This window comes from Carex rostrata, chromosome 18 (genome assembly GCF_964058835.1).
Source record: "Carex rostrata chromosome 18, lpCarRost1.2, whole genome shotgun sequence".
Taxonomy (NCBI): domain Eukaryota; kingdom Viridiplantae; phylum Streptophyta; class Magnoliopsida; order Poales; family Cyperaceae; genus Carex; species Carex rostrata.
Window position 1 is genome coordinate 5695687 of NC_135935.1, and position 26346 is coordinate 5722032.

Sequence of the window (26346 nt, forward strand, 5' to 3'; positions counted from 1 at the left end):
GTGAAGGGTAGATGTTGATTTTGAAGTCTTAGCCATCATTTGAGCAGTGATATAGTTAGTTATCTCAATAACAAAGAAAATAGCCTCAACAGCCTCAACAGTCTTGTTGCATTTTAAAATCTTATGAACCTGCACACATCTCAACTCAATAAAATTGTTAAATGCAATTTATGTATATTTTGCAAATCTAGTCAAACAAATAAGTCAAGAGCTCCAAAAGCCAACAATAGTACTGTATGCGGAATTGATAAACGTCGAAACTTATATTTTGTATGATTAAGAAGAATATGAAACATGAACCCTAGAGGCTATCTACTGTTTAACTTTATTTTAGCTACAATATCTTGATTGTATTTGTCACCACCACATCTTTTATAAAACCCCATAACCTAGACTGGTACAAAATGTTTAAAACTTAATACATTATCCTTGTTGATCAACACCCTAAATATACTACACAATAGGATCATGCGCTTATGATATGAATGTAAGTTGAAATTATAATTTCTAAATATTTAAAAGTAATAGTTCGTTTTGGACTCATCAAGTTTTTTGACGCCATTACTGAAGATAAAATAAGAATTCTCATTTGAGAAAGTCTAACGCTGTCATTAGATGTCTAACATAATAACTGAGACTAAATCAAAAACTTTTTATTTTTATTTTAACATATTTATTTTCTATATATTTACTTTTAACATATTTCCTTTATTACACAAAAATTCAAAAATAGTTATGACTAATTTATTTTTAGCATATTTATTTTAAGTAATTGCATTTTTTTTTATCTCTAAGAACAAGGTACTTTAAGATTTAACTGCTTGTATAGATAGAAGTTTAAAAACTTGAGAGGAGCATAAAAAAAGTTATAAACAGAACTTTAAAGGCTTGAATATAAGTAATGAAAATAAAATTTAAACATTAAATACTTGGAGAACACGCTCAGGAATTTGTTTGAGAAGCAATTATCAAGCTCCATATATATAATATGACCAGATTGTCCAAAGATAATTAATCACAACATAACAGTTACTAGTTTCCATATGACGCGCTTCATGACTTGGTATAATCTCTAGCCAGTTTGATAAACATTACACAATACACCATCTCATAGAATGAGCAGATTTATTATCCAATATTACACCAGGGTTAGTATATTCCCGATACTTGTCTGAAAAATATTCGTCTTTTGACGTGCTTTCCTGCCATGAGAACCGCCTAAGCTCTAATACCAAATTCAACATTAGACCTTAAATGCGTATCTAGTTTTAAATAACTAAATATCTCTCTTTCAATTTTATATCTAATTCCTCCCTTGAAGGCAATCTGAAATCACCTTTGAGAGCAGCAGTAAACCAAGCCTTCAGCTCATCCTACAAAATGTTAAAAATGAAGGTGGAGATTTATTCAAGGATAAAGAACAAAAACCTAAAATAAGAAAACCATTTAACAACATTAATCAATTGGCATGAGCATTTGTTAGGATGAATATTCAATTAATCATAGATTTACCTCGAGGAAGTCTTGGTTGGATATACAATGGCATTCGACCAAGCATGTGAATTTCCCTATGGTGACGGATAGGCACTTCTCACCACTCAGACCTTCAAAATGGCTCAATATATCAAATAGCAAACAGTAGATAAAATAGCATGCGCCCAATATTGACAATAAAAATAAAAGTCGGAATAAGTGGGTCACCAATTTCAATTTTGTTGACCTGAGCCGGCTGTTGCGGGCAGTTAATGTCCTCTACTTATTTAATCTAATGTTACACATATATACGTTATTTTTAGTGTGGTACATGTAGTTTCTTGAAGAACTCATTTTTGAACTCCATTAAGATTTGAGAATCTATTGTTATAGAGTGAAGACAAGCAACATGTACTGAATCAGTGTTGGACACTGGCTAGCATGAAGGCTAGGTCAGATAGTAGTGTTAATGCTAATTAAGTATCGCTGTTAACATTGGGTTGTAAAGGTTGGCTGATGGACTGGCTTGTGCTATCTGAAAGCATCTATGATAGATCCGAATTTTGTAGGTGATATGGAGTCTAAAAGGGTGAAACATTGAATACATCTGAATGTTCATATCAATGTAATGATTATACAAAAGACATTACAAATTACTATGGAAGTCAACAATGTAGCAATTTTCATATTTTTTTAGGGCCAAGTATGAACCTTTTTAAAAGTATCACATATTATGTGATGGTCTTCTCTCTTCTTTTTAAAATGCTTGGCAACGGCTGTCAAACTTTTATATATATTAAGAGATTGAATCCATCATCTCATAGCCTACATCCTTTATTTCTCTATCTTCTTTTTGAAATCATCCTCTCTCTCTCTCTCCCCCCCCCCCCCCCCCCTCCACACACACACACACAAATCAAATGGTTGGAGAGGCCTTAGTCCAATGTTTCTGCTACAGCCTCTCTCTTCTCTCTCTATGGGCCACATTTGAAGGCACGATGTGATGATTAAATTGTTTGAATTTGTTGTGATGCGGTCTTAAGTTAATTCTAATACTTTTCTTGGTATAGAATTTGATGGCGGGTGCAGGTCTCCTTGAGTATAAAGCAATGAATGATTTTGCATTCATACCAATGGATACTACAATTGTGGGCATCCTTCAACATGGATAATAAATGGAGTATGCTTGAATTTCTAGCAAGCACTTATTTGTTGCTCATCAGTCTTGTATTTGATTTGATATGATTCTTTCATGTCAGCAACATTATATTTGAAGGTCTCAAAATGATCTAACATCAACCCTGACAGAGAGACTTTTAATTGAAAAGGTTACATTAGAAAGTCGAAGTACTTACCATTAATACGGGCTACATAATATCCTGATCTACCAACTGCTTCATTCAGCTTGCCTAGCCTCAGTCGTAAGAAAAACCCATCAAGGGTTGCATGCTGAATCTGCGACTTCAGCTGTCTAATTTAAGAAAAGTACAAACAATCAAAACTGTAAAATAACCAAAATAATAAAGTAATTCATATGATGGAGGAATTATACTGGTTTAGTAATTCATATGATGGAGGAGAGATGGCAAAACCTGACCCAACAAGCCAACAATTAAACCTACAAACCCCATAAAATCAAAAGCATCCCACACTAGGCTGACTAAAACCCATTCGATCAGAAGATCTGAACTAATCTTATCTCAAAAAAAAAAAATGATGTCAACTAAGGAACCGACCCAATTAAACCCAATAATGTCCTGACTGAAACCCACATCCATACCAACCAAACCATACAAAGGCCTAATTTCATGAAAAAAATTGCAAGGATAAAATCCCAGACAAATTTTTGTCGCAACACTGTACAAAATTGTCAGGATAGTAACCCAAAATGAACTGAATCATAATTAATCACCACCTCTAGGCTGACCACAGAGCTGAACTTGATACCAAACCCCAATGACTCATGAAAGAAAGACCTAACACAGCAGTCTGACCTTTGATTGGCCTGAATCCGAAATGGCCAAAACTGAAATCTGACCAAATCATAAACCAATCAATTAGAGCTTTTTTTGCCTCTTGTATATTAAACAAGCATGATAAAACAACTTGAGGTTTCTGTGGGCTAGACTTTTGCATATTTACATTTGTTGAGTTCATTTTGTAATTACAGACAGATGCATAAAGTACAGACCTCACAACATCGGTTCGAGACAAACGAAGCCTCCTCACAGCTTCAAGGATAGCGGTTGTTTCATCAGTTGCTCCATGAGCCAAGAAATTTCGGTTTGGCATAGCACTATTTCCATTAGTACCACAATTCTCTGCTGAACTGGATCTGACTTCCATCAACCCAATGTTTCTCTCTTCATTGGCCTCATTGGCATTTGTATTTGTATCTTCATCACCCAGCCAGAGAACCATTCTCCTATCCTTGTTAGGAGAACTAGAGCCTTCCATTTTCTCTTCTATATCACCTTGATTTTTGCAGTTAGAAAAATTCAAGGGTTTGGCATGTTCTGTTGCACCTAGTCGCCTTGCAAAAACAGAAACTATAGCCTCTGGCTCTTTATTCTTACTAGAAGGTAGAATCAGATTGAAATTTGATTTGAGTAAATGGTCCCCTTTGTCATGAAAACAATCATTAGGCTCCTTATTTATATGAATTGTATCATTCTCAATTGGAGGCTGAGAGCTTGAAGCCTCCTTCGGCAACAGCCGGGTGATCCAGAGGTTCTCTAAATACCCACAATTTGTATCCCTATTTCTCTTTTCTTGACTCGACCAACATTCATTGTTAGGAGTTGAATTTAATGGAACTGTAGTTTGTAATACACAAGCCCTTCCTTCGTTCTGGTTACTAGGATCTTCATCTTGAGACGGATTGGTAGAGTTTGCATTAAGATTATCTGATTTATCCAGAGAAGTAAACCCATACGAGCTTATTGTGATGTTTTTCTGATAAAGGGCATGGAACAAAGACGTAAAACCCATGGGCTTAACGGGAATAAGCATCTTTCTATTTGCATGATTCTCATATGACATATGAGAAGAGGAGGGCCCTTTTTCATCAGTCTGTTGCTGTTTAGCAACTGCTAAAGGAGTTACCGGAGCGGGTTGGCAACAACTTTCGTTCCCATTCACAATTGTAGACATCCAATTCATAAAAGAGCTCTCCCCTTCAGCTTTGAGTCTTTTGCTTTTTCCTGAATTCTTCGAACTATTAGAGAAAAGCCACGGCCTCTTTCTTTTTGACATAATTCTAACAGTGCTCTCTACACTCTCATTGCTGTCATCACTCTCTTTAGCTGAGCGTTCCATTTTGCAAACCATTTTCTCTTTACCCTTCATAATAAGTTTAGGAGCATATTGTAAATTTTCATGGAGAAACTTGGAGCTAGAAGAATTTGCAATTTGGACCTTTTCCTTGAAATTTTCTTGATGTGAGAAAAAAGGCTGAAAGGTGGAGATGGACACACCATCATTTGCAGGTCCTACAAATTAGAAAAATTATTTTAGTCACTCTGTCCAGGTAGGAGACTGTCAGTAACACTGAACTTAGACTAACCTTCTTCGTTGCTAACTTTGAAACTTTTTTTCACAGAAGAGTTTGTCGATTGCTCATCCTTTTCAAAGTTCTCAGTGCACATTCTAACTTGGGCGTGTACCGGGTTCAGTTGGTTTGTCAAGTTAATTTGACCGCATGATCCTACAAAATCCTAAGATGAGACTTACAATAAAGATATTTCACAGTTGTAAAGAATTTTATGCAATCATAGAGCACCCAAAAGATATATCAATTTATTTTTCCACAGCACCTGAATATATATAATTTCTGTACACAATATAAAACTTGGTTACCCTGGCTTATCATTGGATCTCATGTGCAACACATAAACTCCATAATTTTTTATAATGATACGAAATTAACTTATTAAATAGTCCCAAAGAGACTGAATTGATGGGAAAAAATCTGTAACTTTTCACTTACTTGAATCCCTTGCATGCTTCCTCGCAAGAGAAACAGGCAACACATCTGACAAGCTCCTATGTGCAGTGAACAAACCCGTAACCTTTCTCCCGGTAGCCATTTCTGAACTTATATGCGAGTGCATCCTATCCTCTTTAATTGGATTGTCTGTTGAGGGGATGACTATGTTGAATGATTCAGTACTCCAAAAAGGTGACACCTTTCCCAATTCTGACCCTGAAGTGTATCTAATACCTAATCCTTCAGTTTGAGACCAAACAAGCTCTGACATGGGGCTATATGGAAAGAGCACCATTTCGTAGGGTTGGGATGCATTTGCACTTGCACCTGCACCTGCACCTGCGGAAGCTTTATCTCTTACATTATGGATAAATGTGGGTTTAGGACTTGAAGAAATGTGGGTCTAGGACTCCTATCTCAGTTTTTGGTTTCTGTAGAGAGTTATATTACATCTGTTAATGGTACATATATGTAGGCAAGAGTGTAAAACACTTTAGTGGAAGTCTTGACCAAACTTTTGGCTGGACATAGATGGTGCAATAAATAACTGGTTTTTCGATACCCAACTGGTTTATCGATACAATACCAACAAGTTTTGCAGATTATACTTGACAGATTCCTGCTATGGTGTTCCCCTTGAAAATTTTGTTATGATATTCCACATCATAGCCGTTGATTGTTCATATCTGAAATCTGAATCATTGATTTGATCAATGACAAAATAATCAGAACATAATAGCCTTTAACACAAAGGAAATGACTAATGTACCCTTTAATTATCCATTAGTAAATATTACAATTTACAAATAATGCTTATTAGTTTCTATATTTGCTAAAAGAGGATCATCTATGCAAGCGTTTGGATAGAGCAAGATAGCACTAACCCACTATTGTTTGTTTGTTTGTCATATATGAATTAGCTCACTATTCTACTAACCAGGGGCGGAACCAGGGGGGTGCAAGGGGGGCCAGGCACCCCCCAACTGAGGCGGAAGTGCTTACTGGGGTGGTTATTTTTATGTGGTTTTTTTACAGATGCATACCGATTGGCACCCCCATGCAGTTGTTCTTTCGTCTTTCGGCAGCTCGGCCCCCCCAAGTTCAAGTCCTGGTTCCGCCCCTGCTACTAACTCAATCAAAAATTGAATTAGCTACTGTTCTCAAACTTGAGATTAACTGTTGAGATTAACAAAGCAGGAGAAAAGATGCATGCATAGTGATACACAAAGGAAGAACGAGAGAGAAATAAAAATAAGAAAAAATAATGTGATTTATACGCTATTACCAGTAAAGCAAGAACGAGTAAGAAAATCATAGTGGATAGAAATAAATTATGGTGAGAATGTTCCGAGCTGGTCTGCCCATACACTAGTTAGTACTTTCAGTTTCATTTTATCCAAATTTCCTTTTAAAGGTGCCCGAGAAAAACCCTGTTTGTCATGCCCCCGCAATCAATCAATCAATTAATCTTAGCGAAATCGTACATTAAAAAGCACAAGTACGACAATTAAACTAGATAACTTAAAGATCAGCTACTAACCTCTTTAAATAGTGAAATCCAACCATTTCAAAGCTTCCCTGATTATATTAATTTAGTGCAATTTTCATTTCTCAGACTGGAATATATATTTCTACGAAAGGCAAGTAACGATCCTCGGTCGATAAGCGATAGATGCAGAATAAGGAAAGTCGAGAATATTTTTTTCTTTATAGAAGGAGAAGAGATGATTTCGGGGAGTCCGCATCGTCTGCATCAACTCAAAAGAGCATCTTTTGAGTTAATAGATATGGACCGTCCGATTGTAAGCGGAGCATATCCGGCCCCAACTAAAACATAGGATTCTTCAATATTAGTGCGGATTTAATTCGAACAAATCTTAAAGCTAATCAGATGATCCAGATGTATTAACTCAAAAGATTCTTTTTTGAGTTAATGCAGAGGATACGAATTCGATTTTTGGACAAACGCATTTTTCCTTTACTAAAAAATTGAATACGGAGAATTATTAAATTTGGTGGTCATTTTTAAGCCACGTGGAGCTCCTCCGTCCTCTAGTTCGTTTATTGTTCCCCACCATTAATTGACGCCGACTTCTTCTTATTCATTCCAAATTTCCAGCTGAGCCGAATATTTTTTTAATATCCTCAATTAAATAAAATTTACGCAAAGGCCTGAATTTTATTTTAATAAAATAACTCCTACCGATCAGGTTTCCAATTTTTCTAAAATACCCTCAAAAAAAAAATTAGCAAATAACCTCCATTTTTTAAAAAGTTTCAATATGACCTAACCGCCTTACAATGGGCAGTTTGCTATTTTTAATTTTTTTTTATCTTTTTACAGATGTTTACCTGACTACTCTACAGTGATGCGGTTTACTATAAATATTTTTCCAGTATGTATAGAATGAATATTTTAAAATAAGGAGGATTCAAATGTCTTTATTTTTTGTACCTACATTTTAAAAAAATTTAATAATTAAAAATTTAAAACTTAAAAATTAAAATAAAACCATTGGATATGATCTACATCATTTTATCTATGCACATGTAAAATTTTATGACATTTCAATTTATTTGAGTTGTCATCAAGAGCTTGTAAAAAACGTACTAATGTGGATAATTTCTAAACGTTGATTTTTGAACTTATTGATTCACATAAAACCAAAATTGAAATGTAATAATTTTTTATGAGCACATAGAAAAAAGGGAAACTATTTTTTTCCCCCAAACGTCCCTCAGTCCAGTTAAACAATTAAAGGTTAGAGGAGAGTGTTGGTCCCAACCTTTTTCACCCAAATGCTTCCTCATTTTTGTTTTCCTTTTATTATAAATAAGTCCATAGGTTAGAGGGGAGTGTTTATCCCAAAGGCACTTAGAGGGGAGTGAATAAGGCATTTTTTTAATGTTTAATCTAAGTTATAAAGTTCGAGTGTGTCGTAAAGTTATTCTTAGCGGAAACTTAAAATAACTTTGTCCTAAACTAAAATGTAAAATAAATAAAGTAAAGAATAGAGTTTAGAACACTTGACACGAGAGTTGTTTACAGAGTTCGGCACTAACGCCTACATCTTCGGGGCCCACGACCTTCGAGATGGTGCGTCTTTCTTTATCCAATGAGAAAGTATTACAAAGTGGAACCAGTGAGCCCTTACAATCTTCTAGAAAGTCACACGGCCCGAACAAATAGCACTAAAGGCTCAAAGGAAGACAATCTGATTCGCGAAGACTCAAGGATTGCTGGGTGAGCATAAGGCTCGAAGTAGTAATTATTTTGATCATGCAGGATCACTCTAGGAGTTGTTGAATTGATTGAATAAGCTTAAGATTGATTGTGAGTATTGAAGTTTAAGCACACAAGCAACAATGACTTTCTCTAGATCTGTAAATATGAAATATTGAAGTTGGAGGCGACTAGAGTGTAAATCCAAACCTTGGTATAGCTTCTATTTATAGAGAGCTGATAAAAATGAAGTATTTGGTGCTGACCGTTGCAACGGTACATGGACCGTTACAACGATAGGGTGGTCTGAACTGGTTTGGACTATAACAGTCAAGGACCATTATAACGGTCTCCATAACGGAAGTCTATGTCTCAACTTATGGCAGGAGCCACTTGATTTTGATTTAATCTGGTGTAGGTATTTCTATGAATTTATTTATTCTGTTACAATGGTCCCTGGACCGTTGCAACGGTAGGCCTCACTTAGGTTATCTCAAGCTTATTTTACCAATTTTACAGATTAATTGTCCTTAATCTTGAGTTATGCTTTTGCAATCCAGTATCATGTTGTTACGTTAAGAAATTTTTATTGTTGAACTAGGAGTTGAAAATTATAGCTTATATAAAATTGGGAACAAGCACTACTAGAATTCTAACTTTTTTCAAGGGCTAGAAAATGGCTTGTTCCAATGGGTTATCCATGGAGCAAGCCCAAAAAACGCCATTTCCAAGGATTACTCTTGGAAATACTACCGTAGCAAATAGTCGCCTTGGAAATAGTAAAAAAATAGGCATTTCCAAGGGTTACCCTTGGAAATAGACTTTTTCCAAGAAGAGCCCCTTGGAACTATTACGCTTGGAAATAGTTTCACGCTTAGCCCCTGTTTGATTTATTTCCAAGAGAATCGTATGGGGCCCACTTGATTTATTTCCAAGGGTAGCTGACTTGGAACCCACTAAATATTTCCAAGGCTGGTTAATGGGGGGCCCACCTGATTATTTCCAAGGGTAAGCCAACCTGGGACCCACTCCATATTTCCAAGGATGGTTAAGGTGGGGCCCACTTGGTTATTTCCAAGGGTTAGCCTACCTGGGACCCACTAAGTTTTTCCAAGGCTATCTACGGTGGAGCCCATCTTGTTATTTCCAACGATGTGTAGGTGGGTCCCACCAGAGTATTTCCAAGGCAACTAAATGTGGGACCCACTTGATTTCTTCTATGCACTAATATTTCCATGGGAAGATTATTTTCGTTATTCCATGGATATACCCATGGAAGTGCAAGCCTAAATAGCATTATATTTGTACGCCCCCATTCTACAATCCTCCCTGTACCAACCCGATAGTACCCGATATTGTTACATATTCCCCACTTTCCAATAAACCAGATAAAAGCCAACACGTTGATATATATATATATATATATAGAGTAAGGCTTGGGTGCTATGGATAGCATAGAGGGCTACGGTGCTACGGCTCAATATTCGAGTTTTCAAAATTCTAACGGTCGATCGAAACCGTTCATCTTGTTCTCCATATTAATATGTGTTTGGAGACCAAATTTTACATTTTTTGGAAATTTTTTACTATTTGTTTAGCTATGTAGAAAATCACTTGATCTAAAAAATTCTGAACCATTCAGATATTTGATTTTCTACCTATCTAAAAAAATAGTAAAATATTTCTAAAAAATATAAAATTTGGTCTCCAAACACATATTAATATGGAGAACAAAATGAACGGTTCGGATCAACCATTTGAATTTTGAAAACTCGAATATTGAGCCATAGCACCGTAGTTCTCTATGTTATCCATAACACCCAAGCCTTACTCTATATATATATATATATATCAATCAAAACCAATTAATTCGCATTAACATAAGATAGTCATCATACATTGTACCAAAATATGTACAAAACACATTACAAAAACTCTGCAATGAAGAAGCCATAAAGTATACTTCATTGTTCACTTAATCAATATTAAACTATAAGTTTGAACATTTTATGCTATGCAAAGGGCTGACTTGGATTTACTTGTGTTTAATCAGGTAAAGAGGAACAGCTCATAAGGGCCGATCAGGTTCAATTAAACCTGGGAAAAAAGAATCAAAAGTGTTAGTTTGTAATAATCTAGAAGTCAATAATACGATAATTTATCATAAAGCTTTGTTCATGAATTGAATGTTTATCATTTTGTTGCCTTGAGTATTATTGCATTTATGGATCATTTCGAGTTCATGAATGAAATTGTGAAACTCCATAATATAGATGATATATACTCTTAAATAGTCACTGACCAAGGTAATTAGCAGGAACACTAATTACCGCGATAAGGTTAGTATGTGGATTAAAAGATGGTTAAGTTTTACAAACCACCTGACACGAGATGTCATTTTAATCACATAGATACATGTTCTAGGAACATGGTATTTGACAGACCCCGAATGAAACATTAAATAGAATTGTGTTCGTGTCATTAATGTTTTCATTCAGTGTTAAGTTCTAAAGTATGAGGTATTCATCTTTCCTACTAAGAAATGTATATGTGTGATTGTTATCAAACGCTGTCGGTAAAATGCAGTTATAATGGTAGCTCTTCGGTATACATGGCTTAGCTGAGGTAGTGATGGTTTACCAAAAGTACTATTGTCCCTCGTATCTCTATACGAGCTATAGCATCACTGGGCCCCTTGGTAGAGTTAGATTATCTGCATGCGGTATAATTACAAGAGTAATTATATTTGATAATCTGCTCAAGATCAAGAAAAGATTAAGTTTGCAAGGATGACACACATCTACCTTGAAACTAATCTGATAGCTATGAGACAAAAGAACTGACACAAGTAAATAGTTTACTGGATCGTGATATTGTACAGTACAGCATCATCTGTGTAATTGGATGGTCATGATGTGTTGCCAGATACCACTCATGATTATAGAAGTTAAAACAGTTTTAACTCTGTTTACCAACAAACACAGATCCTATTGGGTCACACCATATAGGAGCTACTCGGAGAATCTTACTGATTAATTATAAATTGATTATAATTAATATTAAGATGGTTATAATTAATTATACGTGATATAATTAAATTATAAATGACATTTAGAATGACAAGCAGAAACAATGGTTAATTTATAAACGTACACGTTACGTTGTATAAAAGTTACCGAACAACAACCGAAAAGAAATATAATTGTATATGACAATTATATATATTTGATTTGGATTTTAATTTGTTAATTATGGATTTGAATTATGGGTTTAAAAGCCCAAAATAATCAAAGCTTTAATTAAAATTAAAAGCCCAAAGTCAAAGCCCAAAATCAAAGCCTTAAATCAAAGCCTTTTACTATTCATGCTTTAATGGGCCAAGGGCAAAATGGTCATTTCACACCTATGCCACCTTGCATGACACCTTAGGGTGTAGAAGCATGGAGAAGAGTGTGGAAGGGTGTGGAAAGGGTATTTTGGTCTTTTCACATATTAAAGGATGAGGTGTCAAGGGTTTTTGGTAAATAAATTTGTTTTAAGGGGTATTTCGGTCTTTTACGAACCTCCTCAAAACACTATAAATAGAGGGGTGAGGGTAGAGAGAAAACTTACTAATTCACATGTTAATCTGATTAATTCATTAATCGGAATTTCTCTCTTCCCCGGTTTCGGTTATTACGAGATTCGGAAAAATATATTTTTGCAAACTCTGCGGTATTTCTTGTTTTGCTTTTAAGTGAAACGGAATAACTTGGAGTCTTAAATATATTTAATCTGTCCCTATTTTGGTGAATAGTGTTTCTACAGAATTTTGCGGTTTATAGTATTTCTGGCAGAAGAAATAAACCGCTCTCCGGTTAGTCCCAGTGGATAACCGATAGAGGTATCACACGTGTGATACTCCGAGTCGATTCCTTCCCTGGTGTAGCTCTTCTCGCTCGGTCTGCATTCCAACTGTGATTTGGAAACAAGGTATAAATTGTTATATTAATCTATTTAATTGGTAAATAGATTTAAAACTTTAGAAAATCAATTATGGAGTAGATCTGTAAATAGGATTAAACGGATCTTCTTGATTCATTTAATCCGTAGCTTAAGTTAGATGTAAAATTTTTTGTTTTACTCTTTCCGCACCTTAAGCTAAATCAATGGGTTTGAACCGTCAAAAACCCAACACAAAGGTCGTACCAGCAGAGGAACTCGAGGTACCATTTTTTTCTGGTTTTTTAAAATCTAACTTGTTTTCTTTAAACTAACTGTAGTGCATACATACAAGGCCAATAGTGTTCATAGTAATCAAATGAAAATTAAGTTTTTCATGATTGTATAGTTCATTAAAAAAAAAAAACATAAGCCCTTTGCATATTTTGGCACTTCATAGCTTTATTTGTATAGTTATTATACACCTCATATTTTGGCTTAAAGGTCATAGTTATTATACAATCATATTTTGGTACTTCATAGCTTTACTTGTTTTAATTAATAAAAGTTAAATTAATAAAAATAAGATCTGACCATTGCGGTTTGCATAGCTTTACGTGTCTCTTTCTCCAATAGGTTATATTAATAAAAGTTCTTCTCTTTTCTTTTCTGGTTTTTTTTTCTTAGTCTACTAAATTGATTGTGATTGGTGTTAATTAGTTACTATTATAATTAGGTTACTGTATCTTCTTAAATTGTCATAACATGATAATATAATCTCATGTACCCTCTGAAACATAGTTATTAAGCTGGTGGACTTGAAGGGGAAAAGTAAGTAATTGGATGCAATTGTACATGCTCAGCCTAAATCTGGCCATTGTGGATTGCAATCTGAGACTAAGGTAAGTTGTGGTTTTTTTAATTTCCTTAAAAAGAAAAAGGAATATTTATGGGTAAAAATGAAAAATGTTTAATTTCAAAAAGTTAGCAAGAAGAAATAACTAATACCTTTCCATCTATGCTACTGGATTGAGTATGAAATTGATCATACTAAGTTCATGTCAATACACAGTGCAAAAGCAACATGTACTATGGGTCAGTTTGTAGTGTCCTTGATGCTCAATTTGATGGTTTTATCAGAAAAATGTATGCACAACTTACCCAAAGACCTTCATACAAGCTATGTGCATGTTTTCCTTAATTTTTTTCAATATTTTTAACAATTTATTTCATCCCTTTTCAGTTTGTGAGGTGTAGTTTGGATCATTCTGACATGCTGTTTTGTAATTTTTGTGTAGAACAAACTATAGATCCAAATTAGATGTTTACTTTTGTGTAGAACAAACCATAGATCCAAATTGGATGTTTTTGTGTCTAAAATTTCAGGAAGTCATGATCTGCACCCACAATTAATTCCAACATTGTATTGCCTAGAGCTATGCCAAACTTAAGTTTTTCTCAATATCAGTTTTGGTTCTGTACCAGTTTTTTTTATTTTCTGATAACCATTTTTTTATAATTTTCACAGGACAAACTACAACTCCAAATTGAGTGTTCTTGGTACCAAAATTCTCAGGAAATTAAGATCTTTCACTATGATTTATTTCACATTTTTATGAATTTTCTAAATGAGTTGAATTTGGGGTTTTGTATAGGGAAGTACTGCACCAGCAACACTATTGTACCAGTTTTTGCATTTCATGAGAAAAAACTTTTGAGAATTTATTATAAATGGTAGTAACTATAATGTCATGTGTTTTATTTGGGTTAGAACAAAAGCATGTTTAGCAAATATATCATCTCTTTAATTGTTTAGAATTTCTCTTCTGGTTAAATACTAAAAAAACCATCAAGTGCTCAACTCTTTTATAATTGAGCAAATTTTGTATGCATAGGAGCAGCATGTGAATTATTGTTGCTTTATAATACCTCCCTTTATTTGTACCTTTTCAATCATATGTTTCAGTTTATCACAATTATAACTTGCCTGCTGTTGTGATTTGTTTATTTAGACAATTCAAAGGGAGAAATAAAATATACAAATGTGTTTTATCTTCAGGAACTAAACATTTCCAAGGGCTAACTCTTGGAAATAGTATGATCAACTATAAAATAATATAAATTGAATCAATAAAATAATTTCATAGGCATTTTCTCAAGTATTTTCATGAACATTTGCAATAAAATAATATAAATAGACTAAGCAAAACATTTCCAAGGGCTAACTCTTGAAAATAGTATGACCAACTATAAAATAATATAAACTGAATCAATAAAACATTTTCAATGACATTTTCTGAAGTATTTTCATGAACATTCACAATAAAATAATAAAAACAGACTTACCAAAACATTTCCAAGGGGTAACGCTTGGAAATAATATGACCAACTATAAAATAATATAAACTGAATCAATAAAACATTTCCAATGACATTTTCTGAAGTATTTTCATGAACATTCCCAATAAAATAATATAAATATACTAAGCAAAATATTTCCAAGAGCTTAGCCCTTGGAAATAATATGTTCAGCCATAAAATAATATAAATTTTATCAAAAAAAACATTTCCATGAGCATTTGCCCTAGTATTTCCATGAGCCTTCAATATAATATAATATTTGATCTGTTTTGGTGGGTCGCAGGTCATGCCAAACTTTTTTCAAGGGTGTAAATGATACATTTCCATGGGTACACATGAAGTATTTCCATGCGCTACTTTTTCCAAGGGCTTGCCTTTGGAAACGGTTTACAGTGTCAGAACTGTGTCAGAAAGCCCATTTTAATTCCAATGGCCCTTCATACTCTTGGAAATAGCTTTTCAGACTCTTGGAAAAAGTCAGAAATCTAGTAGCGAAGTTACAATCTTTTATTCATGATTATAGGTATAAAAGTTTCTTTTATTAATATCCAAAATTTGGAGGGTCTAATTTAGAAAATTTCCAAAATATCTCAACTCTCCTCTCTTTCCCTCCGTCCAGGGGCGGAACTAGAATTTGACTATAGGAGGGGCTAAACATCATATTAAGAAAATTTTAATTGAACATGGAATTTATATAACACAAGATAATAAATTATTTCACTATTTGATTTCATAAATATATATAATAGAAATGTAAAGGCAAAAAGTTTTCCTTTCTTTAATTCAAAAGCAAAAGGTTTGACATATTTCACTATTTGTTTTATGTTAATTTAACACTTATTGTTTTCTGAAGATAGATTAATTTGTTGCTTTTGTTTGAATGAACTGGATATATTACTCCGCTGAAATCTGATTTCCTTCCTTCATTAGACACTTCCTTTTTTATTTATTTTCTTCTATACGTTTGACATATTTCCAAAATAAAAAAGTTTCTCTTTCTATAATAGAAATGATATGGAAACCGAAGAGTCCATATGGAAATGAAAAAGGCTGTCAGAAGTTTGCTTTTAAAAAATTTATGATTCAAGACCTTATAAATTTGTGATATTGTATAGGAGGGGCTATTATGTATGAAAAGTAAAATTTAATTGAACTTCTATATACTTAGTAAGATAATTTTGAAATGATAGGGGTGGCTTAGCACCCTCTAGGTTACACTATGTTCCGCCCCTGCCTCCATCCCTCCTCTGTGTGTGTCTGTCCCCCCTCCTCTTGCTTGGTCCGCCAAAAGAAAGAAAAAGGGAGAGAGAGAGCCCTCTTCTCCCATGAAAATCCTTGAGAAATCGAAGAAGGAAGTTGGAAATTGTTGATTCTCTCTCTCGTAACCATCTATTTCTTAAATTGGTATTTCATTTTCCCTCCTCTTTTCTCAAATCCAAAATTCATCTTTATTTTCTAGGATTTTGATCAAACCCGAAATTTGTGTATAAATTGTGAGTAATCTACCTCCATTAACCTTCTATGTTGTTAATTTGGTAATTCCTCTCTCAATTTCATCTTAATTTGGATTTTCTATCTACGGTTTGGTTCTAATCTGAAAATTAGAGAAGAGTTGTGATTAATCCGATTAACAAATCCAACAAATGGAGGTGTTAATCGGTAAGTTTTTCTCTCTTTCAAAATCTGAAATTTTTCTCCATTGTTTAGGGTTTTGCCCAAATCTGAAATATTTGTATAAGTTTTGAGTAAACCATCTTGACCATGTTGTTTCTTGCTCGATGTTGAATTACTTTTGAATTGTGGGTTGAGCCCCCTTCCTGTGTTTGAACTGTGGATTGCTTGCTTTAGGCAAAATGTCACTCATGCTCGAATCTGATTTTTTTTTATGTGACATTGTCGATTAATGCAATGTTCTTGACTTTATGAAGTTAATTAGTGTTGTTGTGCTTGATTCAAACCGACCTTGCAAATTTTATATTTTCTACTAAGGCTTGAGTGTTTTGATCGGTTGAAACTCTCGTGTTAAATTAAGTTTGCTTATTGAAATTTTGAATGGATTGAATCAGTTTTGATGACCTCTTATCTCAACTTATGTATGTCATTGATTAATTAAATTTCCTTTGCTTGAATGACTTGTCAACAATTGCTTGGTTTTCCTTCTAAAATTCTGAATTAGTCATGACTACCCTTGAAAGGTTGATTAACCTATTTATACAACTTTGAATAACCAAAATTTACCCTCATCTCTGTGCTAGTATTGATTTCCAGTTCAACAATATTCTGTTTTGACATTTTCTGGTATACTGGTATGCCGTTCTGAGTTGCCAAAGTCATTTCTGTAATTTTTCAGCATTATGCATAGTTCTGTGTTATTCGGCAACATTCCAGGGTATGTTCTGTAAATTTTCAATATTCTGAACAGCTCTAGGTCAATTCTGGTAAATGACAGGGTTTGTAGTGTAAAAATTCGGGTCTGACAAGGTTTAGGGACTGATTGGTGACAAAAAATAAAATTGTTTAGAAAGTAGTCTCTGGATAGGGACCCTTTTGTGACAGGATGTAAAAACTTGTATAGTAAGTCTTTTCTAATAGAAATTTTATGAAAATAATAGTTTTAAGATGTAGAAAATTTTAGTAATAATTTTGGACTACTAATTGGATTAAATAAAATATTTCTTCAAGTTTATGTGATCAATTTTAAGCATGAATTATCATTAGATCTAAAAGTTAATAGGACTTAGACCTTGAACTTGATTTCTAGCCGTGAATAAAACAAACAAACAAAAATAGGAATGATCTCATTTTGATTTAGGCCTTTAGTCCTATGAAATAAAAATAAAAATAAAAATAAACTAAAAAGAAAGGAAGAAATTAAACAAAGATTAAATCAATTATTTATGTTGATACAGGTGTAGGCTCAGTTGAGCAAGAGGTTGCGGGATCTTTCGAGACATCCGAACCATAGGTGCGCGATACGCTTTTCATAATCAGGTGCAGGGTTCTTGGACTTGTTTGATGTTTCATTTTCAGAAATTAAATTCTCTTTTTTGATTGTCATGTTGTATGTTTGATTGTGGCATAATTGGAATGATGTGAATTATGTGCATAACCCAATCAATTTAAAAACCGAATTGTTATGATATGGTTGATTTGTATGCTCGTATGGTTGTCATTTTGATCGTTCTCTTATGATTTGATTATGGATAAAATGTTGGGGTTTACGGTGCTGTAACCAAAACCCGTTTAGGCTTAAGCTGCGGAATGACCGTAGAACAAAAATTTCTACAGCCAACTTAAGCTCAGGATTAAACGGAGTATGTCAGGAAACTTTCCAAGGCGGTCCACCTTCAGTATTCCTGTGGCATCAAAACCCAATTTAATCCTTTTACAGATCTACTCCATGATTGATTTCTAAAACTTTAATCTATTTACCAATTAAATAAATTAATATAACATATTTATACCTTGTTTCCAAATCACAGTTGGAATGCAGACCGAGCGAGTAGAGCCTCACGAAGGAAGGAATCGACTCGGAGTATCACACGTGTGATACCTCTATCGGTTATCCACCAGGACTAACCAGAGAGCGGTTTATTTCTTCTGCCAGAAATACCGTAAACCGCGGAATTATGCAAAAACACTATTCATGAGAAAAAGACGAAAACCCGTAAACACGAATTTTCGGTTGCTCAGTTTCATCAATATGCAAAACTGACATACCGCGAAATTCGGTAAAACACTATTCATCAATCCCGTAAATATACTCCACAACAACCCGCAAGATTATACGTCAACTACATATAACTTTCTTTTCTCAATCGAAACACTATTTGGGAGAGAAACCGAGAAAGAGAGAAAATACCGATTCGATTCTGCACGAAACGATACGTATTTGGGAGAGAAACCGAGAAAGAGAGAAAATACCGATTCGATTCTGCACGAAACGATACGTATTTGGGAGAGAAACCGAAACACTATTTGTAATTATACCGCATGCAAATAATCTAACTCTACCAAGGGGCCCAGTGATGTTATAGCTCGTATAGAGATACGAGGGACAAATAGTATTCTTGGTAAACTATCACTTCCTCAGCTAAGCTATACATATGGAAAAGCTACCGTTATGACTGCTTTTTACGGACAACGGTGGATAACAATCACACATACATATTTTTCAGTGGGAATGATAAATACCTCATACTGTAGAACGTGACACTGAATGAAAACATAAATGACACGAACACAATTCTATTTAATGTTTCATTCGGGGTCTGTCAAATATCATGTTCCTGGAACATATATCTATGTGATTAAAATGACAACTCCTTGTCTATGGTCTGTAAAACTTGATCATCATTTAATCCACATACTAACCTTACAGCGGTAATTAGTGTTCCTGCTAATTACCTTGGTCAGTGACCTTTTAAGAGTATATATCATCTATATTATGGAGTTTCACAATTTCAGTCATGAACTCGAAATGATCCATAAATGCAATAATACTCAAGGCAACAAAATGATATTAATCATCCAATTCATGAACAAAGCTTTATATAATCAAAATTATCGTATTATTGACTTCTAGATTATTACAAGCTAACAATCTCCCACTTAAGCAAGGAGCCAATCATCGTAGGCCCTACTTATATACAAAACTCTATATTCTCTAAGATCTCGCAGATCCTGAGAAAATCACACAGCCAATCTTCTATGTGTCATAGAAGCATTAAGCATCTCGTGCTTGGCTTGAGGAAGAGATTTTGTGAGTGGATCAGCTGTGTTGCTGATTGTGTCAATTTTTGCAAACCTTTACATCACCTTTATATTAATTATATCTTTTATAATTAATTATAAACATCTTATTATGTTTACGATCTCTCGTATTAGGTGATAACATTGTAGACGAGAAACATATCCTTAGTTCTCCTCAAGAACTTAAGGATATTCTTTACTGCATTCCAGTGCTTTATGCCTGGATTAGCCTGATATCTACTCGTCACACTCAAAGCGTACGAGACATCAGGGTGAGTGCACAACATGGCGTATATGATAGAGCCAATAGCCGAAGCGTATGGTACTCTACTCATCAGTTGTCGAAAGACACTGAGTCTTGCTAAGCTGTGTACCATGATTCATTGGCAGGAATCTTCTCTTAGAATCCTGCATGCTGAACCGATTCAGCACTTTGTCAATGTATGTGCTTTGACTTAATCCTATAAGTCTCTTTGATCTATCTCGGTAGATCTTTATGCCTAGTATATAGACATCCTCGCCCAAGTCCTTCATCGAGAAAACTTTTCTTTAATGAAGATTTGGCTAATTGCAATAGAGGAATATCGTTTCCTATTAAGAGTATGTCATCTACATATAAGATTAAGAAATGCGATGGCACTCCCACTAGTTTTTCTGTACACATAAGATTCTTCTTTGCATCTGACGAAGTCAAGCTTTTTGACTTCTTTGCCAAATCGAAGATTCCAACTCCGTGATGCATGCTTCAATCCATAAATGGATTCAAGAAGCTTGCATACCTTCCCAGCATTCTCTGGATCTTCAAAACCCGTAGGCTGTGTCATATACACATCCTCTTCTTAAATTTCCTTTTAAGAAGGCGGTTTTGACATCCATTTGCCATATTTCATCATCATGAAATGCGGCAATTGCTAGGAGTATCCGAATTGACTTAAACATAGCCACGGGTGAAAAAGTTTCATCAATTCCCAGAATTTGTTTGAAACCTTTTCGCTACTAGCCGTGCTTTGTAAATAGTCATATTGTCATCCATGTCTGTTTTCCTTTTGAAAACCCACTTGTTAGCTATGGGTTTCACCCATGAAGTGGTACAACTAGGTTCCAGACCGTGTTGTCATACATGGACTATATTTCGGATCTCATGGCCTCCAGCCATTTATCAGAGTCAGGCCTATCCATTGCTTCCGCATAGGTCAGAGGATCTTTAGTGTCAAAAACTGAGACCTCGTGCAGTCCCAAGTACCTCTCGGGTGTATGGACTGTTCTCGTTGACCTACGTAGCACTTGTTCTTCAGGCTGTCGAACTTGATCCAAAACTATCTGCGGATCCAGTTCTACTTCAACTTGCTTCGAAGTACTTGAGCTCGGGACTAGAACCTCATCCATAGCTACATGTGGACTTGGTACTTCCAGATGCTCATCAGCCAAAAAAAATCAAGAGGTGGGTTAATCTAATCTAGTTCAAATATTGTATTGTGTGATGCATCTTGATTTTCTTCAAGTATTACATTACTCCCACTACTTCCTTTTGCAAGAAACTCGTTCTCCAAAAGTATACCATGACGAGCAACAACTAATTTGCGTCATCTTTAATCTAAATAAACAATTTACTAAGTCACTTAGATAAAAATAGAAATGAAAAAATTAATCGAAAACTTCAACTCAAGTTTTGAGAATCTTCCCATTATTTTTTGGCAATTCTGAATATCGCAAAACCGCATAGCAGTCTCCGACACGTGCATCTTCTCGCAAGCTTTCCGAAAAGTGGTTGTTTGCTAAAATCGGACACTCGAGCGTCATTTTAAGACCGATTGAAATTTAGTCGTTATTTGCGTTTAAGTAGAGGTTTGAGTCATTCTATAACGGATGCGATCATACCAGCACTAAAGCACCGGATCCCATCGGAACTCCGCAGTTAAGCGTGCTTGGGCAGGAGTAGTACTAGGATGGGTGACCTCCTGGGAAGTCCCTGTGTTGCATTCCTTTTTATTTTATTTTATTTTTTGTTGCCGCGCGTCGCATCCGCAAATGGCGTAATTCTGTATATGAGCGCACGAGGCGGTTGTCTCGGAGTTTTATCGAATTATGGAATTTTAACTTGTAAATTAAATTAAATTAGTTAGATAATTTATGATGAAATTAAATCGATTTTTAAATTAAAATAGTCGTTATTTGCGTTTAAGTAGAGGTTTGAGTCATTCTATAACGGATGCGATCGTACCAGCACTAAAGCACCGGATCCCATCGGAACTCCGCAGTTAAGCGTGCTTGGGCAGGAGTAGTACTAGGATGGGTGACCTCCTGGGAAGTCCTTGTGTTGCATTCCTTTTTATTTTATTTTATTTTATTTTATTTTTTGTTGCCGCGCGTCGCATCCGCAAATGGCGTAATTCTGTATATGAGCGCACGAGGCGGTTGTCTCGGAGTTTTATCGAATTATGGAATTTTAACTTGTAAATTAAATTAAATTAGTTAGATAATTTATGATGAAATTAAATCGATTTTTAAATTAAAATAGTCGTTATTTGCGTTTAAGTAGAGGTTTGAGTCATTCTATAACGGATGCGATCATACCAGCACTAAAGCACCGGATCCCATCGGAACTCCGCAGTTAAGCGTGCTTGGGCAGGAGTAGTACTAGGATGGGTGACCTCCTGGGAAGTCCCTGTGTTGCATTCCTTTTTATTTTATTTTATTTTTTGTTGCCGCGCGTCGCATCCGCAAATGGCGTAATTCTGTATATGAGCGCACGAGGCGGTTGTCTCGGAGTTTTATCGAATTATGGAATTTTAACTTGTAAATTAAATTAAATTAGTTAGATAATTTATGATGAAATTAAATCGATTTTTAAATTAAAATAGTCGTTATTTGCGTTTAAGTAGAGGTTTGAGTCATTCTATAACGGATGCGATCGTACCAGCACTAAAGCACCGGATCCCATCGGAACTCCGCAGTTAAGCGTGCTTGGGCAGGAGTAGTACTAGGATGGGTGACCTCCTGGGAAGTCCTTGTGTTGCATTCCTTTTTATTTTATTTTATTTTATTTTATTTTTTGTTGCCGCGCGTCGCATCCGCAAATGGCGTAATTCTGTATATGAGCGCACGAGGCGGTTGTCTCGGAGTTTTATCGAATTATGGAATTTTAACTTGTAAATTAAATTAAATTAGTTAGATAATTTATGATGAAATTAAATCGATTTTTAAATTAAAATAGTCGTTATTTGCGTTTAAGTAGAGGTTTGAGTCATTCTATAACGGATGCGATCATACCAGCACTAAAGCACCGGATCCCATCGGAACTCCGCAGTTAAGCGTGCTTGGGCAGGAGTAGTACTAGGATGGGTGACCTCCTGGGAAGTCCCTGTGTTGCATTCCTTTTTATTTTATTTTATTTTTTGTTGCCGCGCGTCGCATCCGCAAATGGCGTAATTCTGTATATGAGCGCACGAGGCGGTTGTCTCGGAGTTTTATCGAATTATGGAATTTTAACTTGTAAATTAAATTAAATTAGTTAGATAATTTATGATGAAATTAAATCGATTTTTAAATTAAAATAGTCGTTATTTGCGTTTAAGTAGAGGTTTGAGTCATTCTATAACGGATGCGATCATACCAGCACTAAAGCACCGGATCCCATCGGAACTCCGCAGTTAAGCGTGCTTGGGCAGGAGTAGTACTAGGATGGGTGACCTCCTGGGAAGTCCCTGTGTTGCATTCCTTTTTATTTTATTTTATTTTTTGTTGCCGCGCGTCGCATCCGCAAATGGCGTAATTCTGTATATGAGCGCACGAGGCGGTTGTCTCGGAGTTTTATCGAATTATGGAATTTTAACTTGTAAATTAAATTAAATTAGTTAGATAATTTATGATGAAATTAAATCGATTTTTAAATTAAAATAGTCGTTATTTGCGTTTAAGTAGAGGTTTGAGTCATTCTATAACGGATGCGATCATACCAGCACTAAAGCACCGGATCCCATCGGAACTCCGCAGTTAAGCGTGCTTGGGCAGGAGTAGTACTAGGATGGGTGACCTCCTGGGAAGTCCCTGTGTTGCATTCCTTTTTATTTTATTTTATTTTTTGTTGCCGCGCGTCGCATCCGCAAATGGCGTAATTCTGTATATGAGCGCACGAGGCGGTTGTCTCGGAGTTTTATCGAATTATGGAATTTTAACTTGTAAATTAAATTAAATTAGTTAGATAATTTATGATGAAATTAAATCGATTTTTAAATTAAAATAGTCGTTATTTGCGTTTAAGTAGAGGTTTGAGTCATTCTATAACGGATGCGATCATACCAGCACTAAAGCACCGGATCCCATCGGAACTCCGCAGTTAAGCGTGCTTGGGCAGGAGTAGTACTAGGATGGGTGACCTCCTGGGAAGTCCCTGTGTTGCATTCCTTTTTATTTTATTTTATTTTTTGTTGCCGCGCGTCGCATCCGCAAATGGCGTAATTCTGTATATGAGCGCACGAGGCGGTTGTCTCGGAGTTTTATCGAATTATGGAATTTTAACTTGTAAATTAAATTAAATTAGTTAGATAATTTATGATGAAATTAAATCGATTTTTAAATTAAAATAGTCGTTATTTGCGTTTAAGTAGAGGTTTGAGTCATTCTATAACGGATGCGATCATACCAGCACTAAAGCACCGGATCCCATCGGAACTCCGCAGTTAAGCGTGCTTGGGCAGGAGTAGTACTAGGATGGGTGACCTCCTGGGAAGTCCCTGTGTTGCATTCCTTTTTATTTTATTTTATTTTTTGTTGCCGCGCGTCGCATCCGCAAATGGCGTAATTCTGTATATGAGCGCACGAGGCGGTTGTCTCGGAGTTTTATCGAATTATGGAATTTTAACTTGTAAATTAAATTAAATTAGTTAGATAATTTATGATGAAATTAAATCGATTTTTAAATTAAAATAGTCGTTATTTGCGTTTAAGTAGAGGTTTGAGTCATTCTATAACGGATGCGATCATACCAGCACTAAAGCACCGGATCCCATCGGAACTCCGCAGTTAAGCGTGCTTGGGCAGGAGTAGTACTAGGATGGGTGACCTCCTGGGAAGTCCCTGTGTTGCATTCCTTTTTATTTTATTTTATTTTTTGTTGCCGCGCGTCGCATCCGCAAATGGCGTAATTCTGTATATGAGCGCACGAGGCGGTTGTCTCGGAGTTTTATCGAATTATGGAATTTTAACTTGTAAATTAAATTAAATTAGTTAGATAATTTATGATGAAATTAAATCGATTTTTAAATTAAAATAGTCGTTATTTGCGTTTAAGTAGAGGTTTGAGTCATTCTATAACGGATGCGATCATACCAGCACTAAAGCACCGGATCCCATCGGAACTCCGCAGTTAAGCGTGCTTGGGCAGGAGTAGTACTAGGATGGGTGACCTCCTGGGAAGTCCCTGTGTTGCATTCCTTTTTATTTTATTTTATTTTTTGTTGCCGCGCGTCGCATCCGCAAATGGCGTAATTCTGTATATGAGCGCACGAGGCGGTTGTCTCGGAGTTTTATCGAATTATGGAATTTTAACTTGTAAATTAAATTAAATTAGTTAGATAATTTATGATGAAATTAAATCGATTTTTAAATTAAAATAGTCGTTATTTGCGTTTAAGTAGAGGTTTGAGTCATTCTATAACGGATGCGATCATACCAGCACTAAAGCACCGGATCCCATCGGAACTCCGCAGTTAAGCGTGCTTGGGCAGGAGTAGTACTAGGATGGGTGACCTCCTGGGAAGTCCCTGTGTTGCATTCCTTTTTATTTTATTTTATTTTTTGTTGCCGCGCGTCGCATCCGCAAATGGCGTAATTCTGTATATGAGCGCACGAGGCGGTTGTCTCGGAGTTTTATCGAATTATGGAATTTTAACTTGTAAATTAAATTAAATTAGTTAGATAATTTATGATGAAATTAAATCGATTTTTAAATTAAAATAGTCGTTATTTGCGTTTAAGTAGAGGTTTGAGTCATTCTATAACGGATGCGATCATACCAGCACTAAAGCACCGGATCCCATCGGAACTCCGCAGTTAAGCGTGCTTGGGCAGGAGTAGTACTAGGATGGGTGACCTCCTGGGAAGTCCCTGTGTTGCATTCCTTTTTATTTTATTTTATTTTTTGTTGCCGCGCGTCGCATCCGCAAATGGCGTAATTCTGTATATGAGCGCACGAGGCGGTTGTCTCGGAGTTTTATCGAATTATGGAATTTTAACTTGTAAATTAAATTAAATTAGTTAGATAATTTATGATGAAATTAAATCGATTTTTAAATTAAAATAGTCGTTATTTGCGTTTAAGTAGAGGTTTGAGTCATTCTATAACGGATGCGATCATACCAGCACTAAAGCACCGGATCCCATCGGAACTCCGCAGTTAAGCGTGCTTGGGCAGGAGTAGTACTAGGATGGGTGACCTCCTGGGAAGTCCCTGTGTTGCATTCCTTTTTATTTTATTTTATTTTTTGTTGCCGCGCGTCGCATCCGCAAATGGCGTAATTCTGTATATGAGCGCACGAGGCGGTTGTCTCGGAGTTTTATCGAATTATGGAATTTTAACTTGTAAATTAAATTAAATTAGTTAGATAATTTATGATGAAATTAAATCGAT

The 26346-nt window shown here is 35.3% G+C and overlaps 1 protein-coding gene and 14 non-coding genes across 35 annotated transcripts; 14 read left to right on the forward strand and 1 right to left on the reverse strand.

Moving 5' to 3' along the window:
* Positions 1 to 1036: 1036 nt before the first annotated feature.
* Positions 1037 to 7178, reverse strand: TZP (zinc knuckle (CCHC-type) family protein). 21 transcript variants are annotated; one of them, XM_078319436.1, is made up of 8 exons: positions 7002 to 7178; positions 6048 to 6154; positions 5462 to 5788; positions 5039 to 5179; positions 3665 to 4964; positions 2829 to 2944; positions 1513 to 1604; positions 1037 to 1373 (listed from the first exon to the last, which is right to left on the reverse strand). In XM_078319436.1, exons 3-8 carry the CDS (start codon positions 5754 to 5756, stop codon positions 1269 to 1271), a joined length of 2049 nt encoding a protein of 682 aa, XP_078175562.1. In that variant the 5' UTR covers positions 5757 to 5788; positions 6048 to 6154; positions 7002 to 7178; the 3' UTR covers positions 1037 to 1268. The 21 variants fall into 21 exon arrangements, with proteins under 21 accessions (XP_078175562.1, XP_078175564.1, XP_078175566.1 ...); XM_078319438.1 differs by having other exon boundaries at positions 5462 to 5794; XM_078319440.1 differs by having other exon boundaries at positions 5462 to 5800.
* Positions 7179 to 21582: 14404 nt separating this feature from the next.
* LOC144570312 (5S ribosomal RNA) lies at positions 21583 to 21701 on the forward strand. The gene has a single exon (XR_013516584.1). It is a non-coding gene; the product is annotated as a 5S ribosomal RNA (ribosomal RNA).
* Positions 21702 to 21925: 224 nt separating this feature from the next.
* On the forward strand, positions 21926 to 22044 carry LOC144570466 (5S ribosomal RNA). Its single transcript, XR_013516730.1, has one exon. It is a non-coding gene; the product is annotated as a 5S ribosomal RNA (ribosomal RNA).
* A 234-nt stretch (positions 22045 to 22278) lies between these two features.
* Positions 22279 to 22397, forward strand: LOC144570431 (5S ribosomal RNA). Its single transcript, XR_013516696.1, has one exon. It is a non-coding gene; the product is annotated as a 5S ribosomal RNA (ribosomal RNA).
* Positions 22398 to 22621: 224 nt separating this feature from the next.
* On the forward strand, positions 22622 to 22740 carry LOC144570467 (5S ribosomal RNA). Its single transcript, XR_013516731.1, has one exon. It is a non-coding gene; the product is annotated as a 5S ribosomal RNA (ribosomal RNA).
* Positions 22741 to 22974: 234 nt separating this feature from the next.
* LOC144570545 (5S ribosomal RNA) lies at positions 22975 to 23093 on the forward strand. Its single transcript, XR_013516807.1, has one exon. It is a non-coding gene; the product is annotated as a 5S ribosomal RNA (ribosomal RNA).
* Positions 23094 to 23317: 224 nt separating this feature from the next.
* On the forward strand, positions 23318 to 23436 carry LOC144570660 (5S ribosomal RNA). The gene has a single exon (XR_013516919.1). It is a non-coding gene; the product is annotated as a 5S ribosomal RNA (ribosomal RNA).
* A 224-nt stretch (positions 23437 to 23660) lies between these two features.
* Positions 23661 to 23779, forward strand: LOC144570779 (5S ribosomal RNA). Its single transcript, XR_013517019.1, has one exon. It is a non-coding gene; the product is annotated as a 5S ribosomal RNA (ribosomal RNA).
* Positions 23780 to 24003: 224 nt separating this feature from the next.
* On the forward strand, positions 24004 to 24122 carry LOC144570818 (5S ribosomal RNA). Its single transcript, XR_013517041.1, has one exon. It is a non-coding gene; the product is annotated as a 5S ribosomal RNA (ribosomal RNA).
* Positions 24123 to 24346: 224 nt separating this feature from the next.
* LOC144570829 (5S ribosomal RNA) lies at positions 24347 to 24465 on the forward strand. The gene has a single exon (XR_013517052.1). It is a non-coding gene; the product is annotated as a 5S ribosomal RNA (ribosomal RNA).
* A 224-nt stretch (positions 24466 to 24689) lies between these two features.
* Positions 24690 to 24808, forward strand: LOC144570842 (5S ribosomal RNA). Its single transcript, XR_013517064.1, has one exon. It is a non-coding gene; the product is annotated as a 5S ribosomal RNA (ribosomal RNA).
* Positions 24809 to 25032: 224 nt separating this feature from the next.
* Positions 25033 to 25151, forward strand: LOC144570855 (5S ribosomal RNA). The gene has a single exon (XR_013517075.1). It is a non-coding gene; the product is annotated as a 5S ribosomal RNA (ribosomal RNA).
* A 224-nt stretch (positions 25152 to 25375) lies between these two features.
* LOC144570866 (5S ribosomal RNA) lies at positions 25376 to 25494 on the forward strand. Its single transcript, XR_013517086.1, has one exon. It is a non-coding gene; the product is annotated as a 5S ribosomal RNA (ribosomal RNA).
* Positions 25495 to 25718: 224 nt separating this feature from the next.
* LOC144570878 (5S ribosomal RNA) lies at positions 25719 to 25837 on the forward strand. Its single transcript, XR_013517097.1, has one exon. It is a non-coding gene; the product is annotated as a 5S ribosomal RNA (ribosomal RNA).
* Positions 25838 to 26061: 224 nt separating this feature from the next.
* On the forward strand, positions 26062 to 26180 carry LOC144570890 (5S ribosomal RNA). The gene has a single exon (XR_013517108.1). It is a non-coding gene; the product is annotated as a 5S ribosomal RNA (ribosomal RNA).
* Positions 26181 to 26346: the final 166 nt, after the last annotated feature.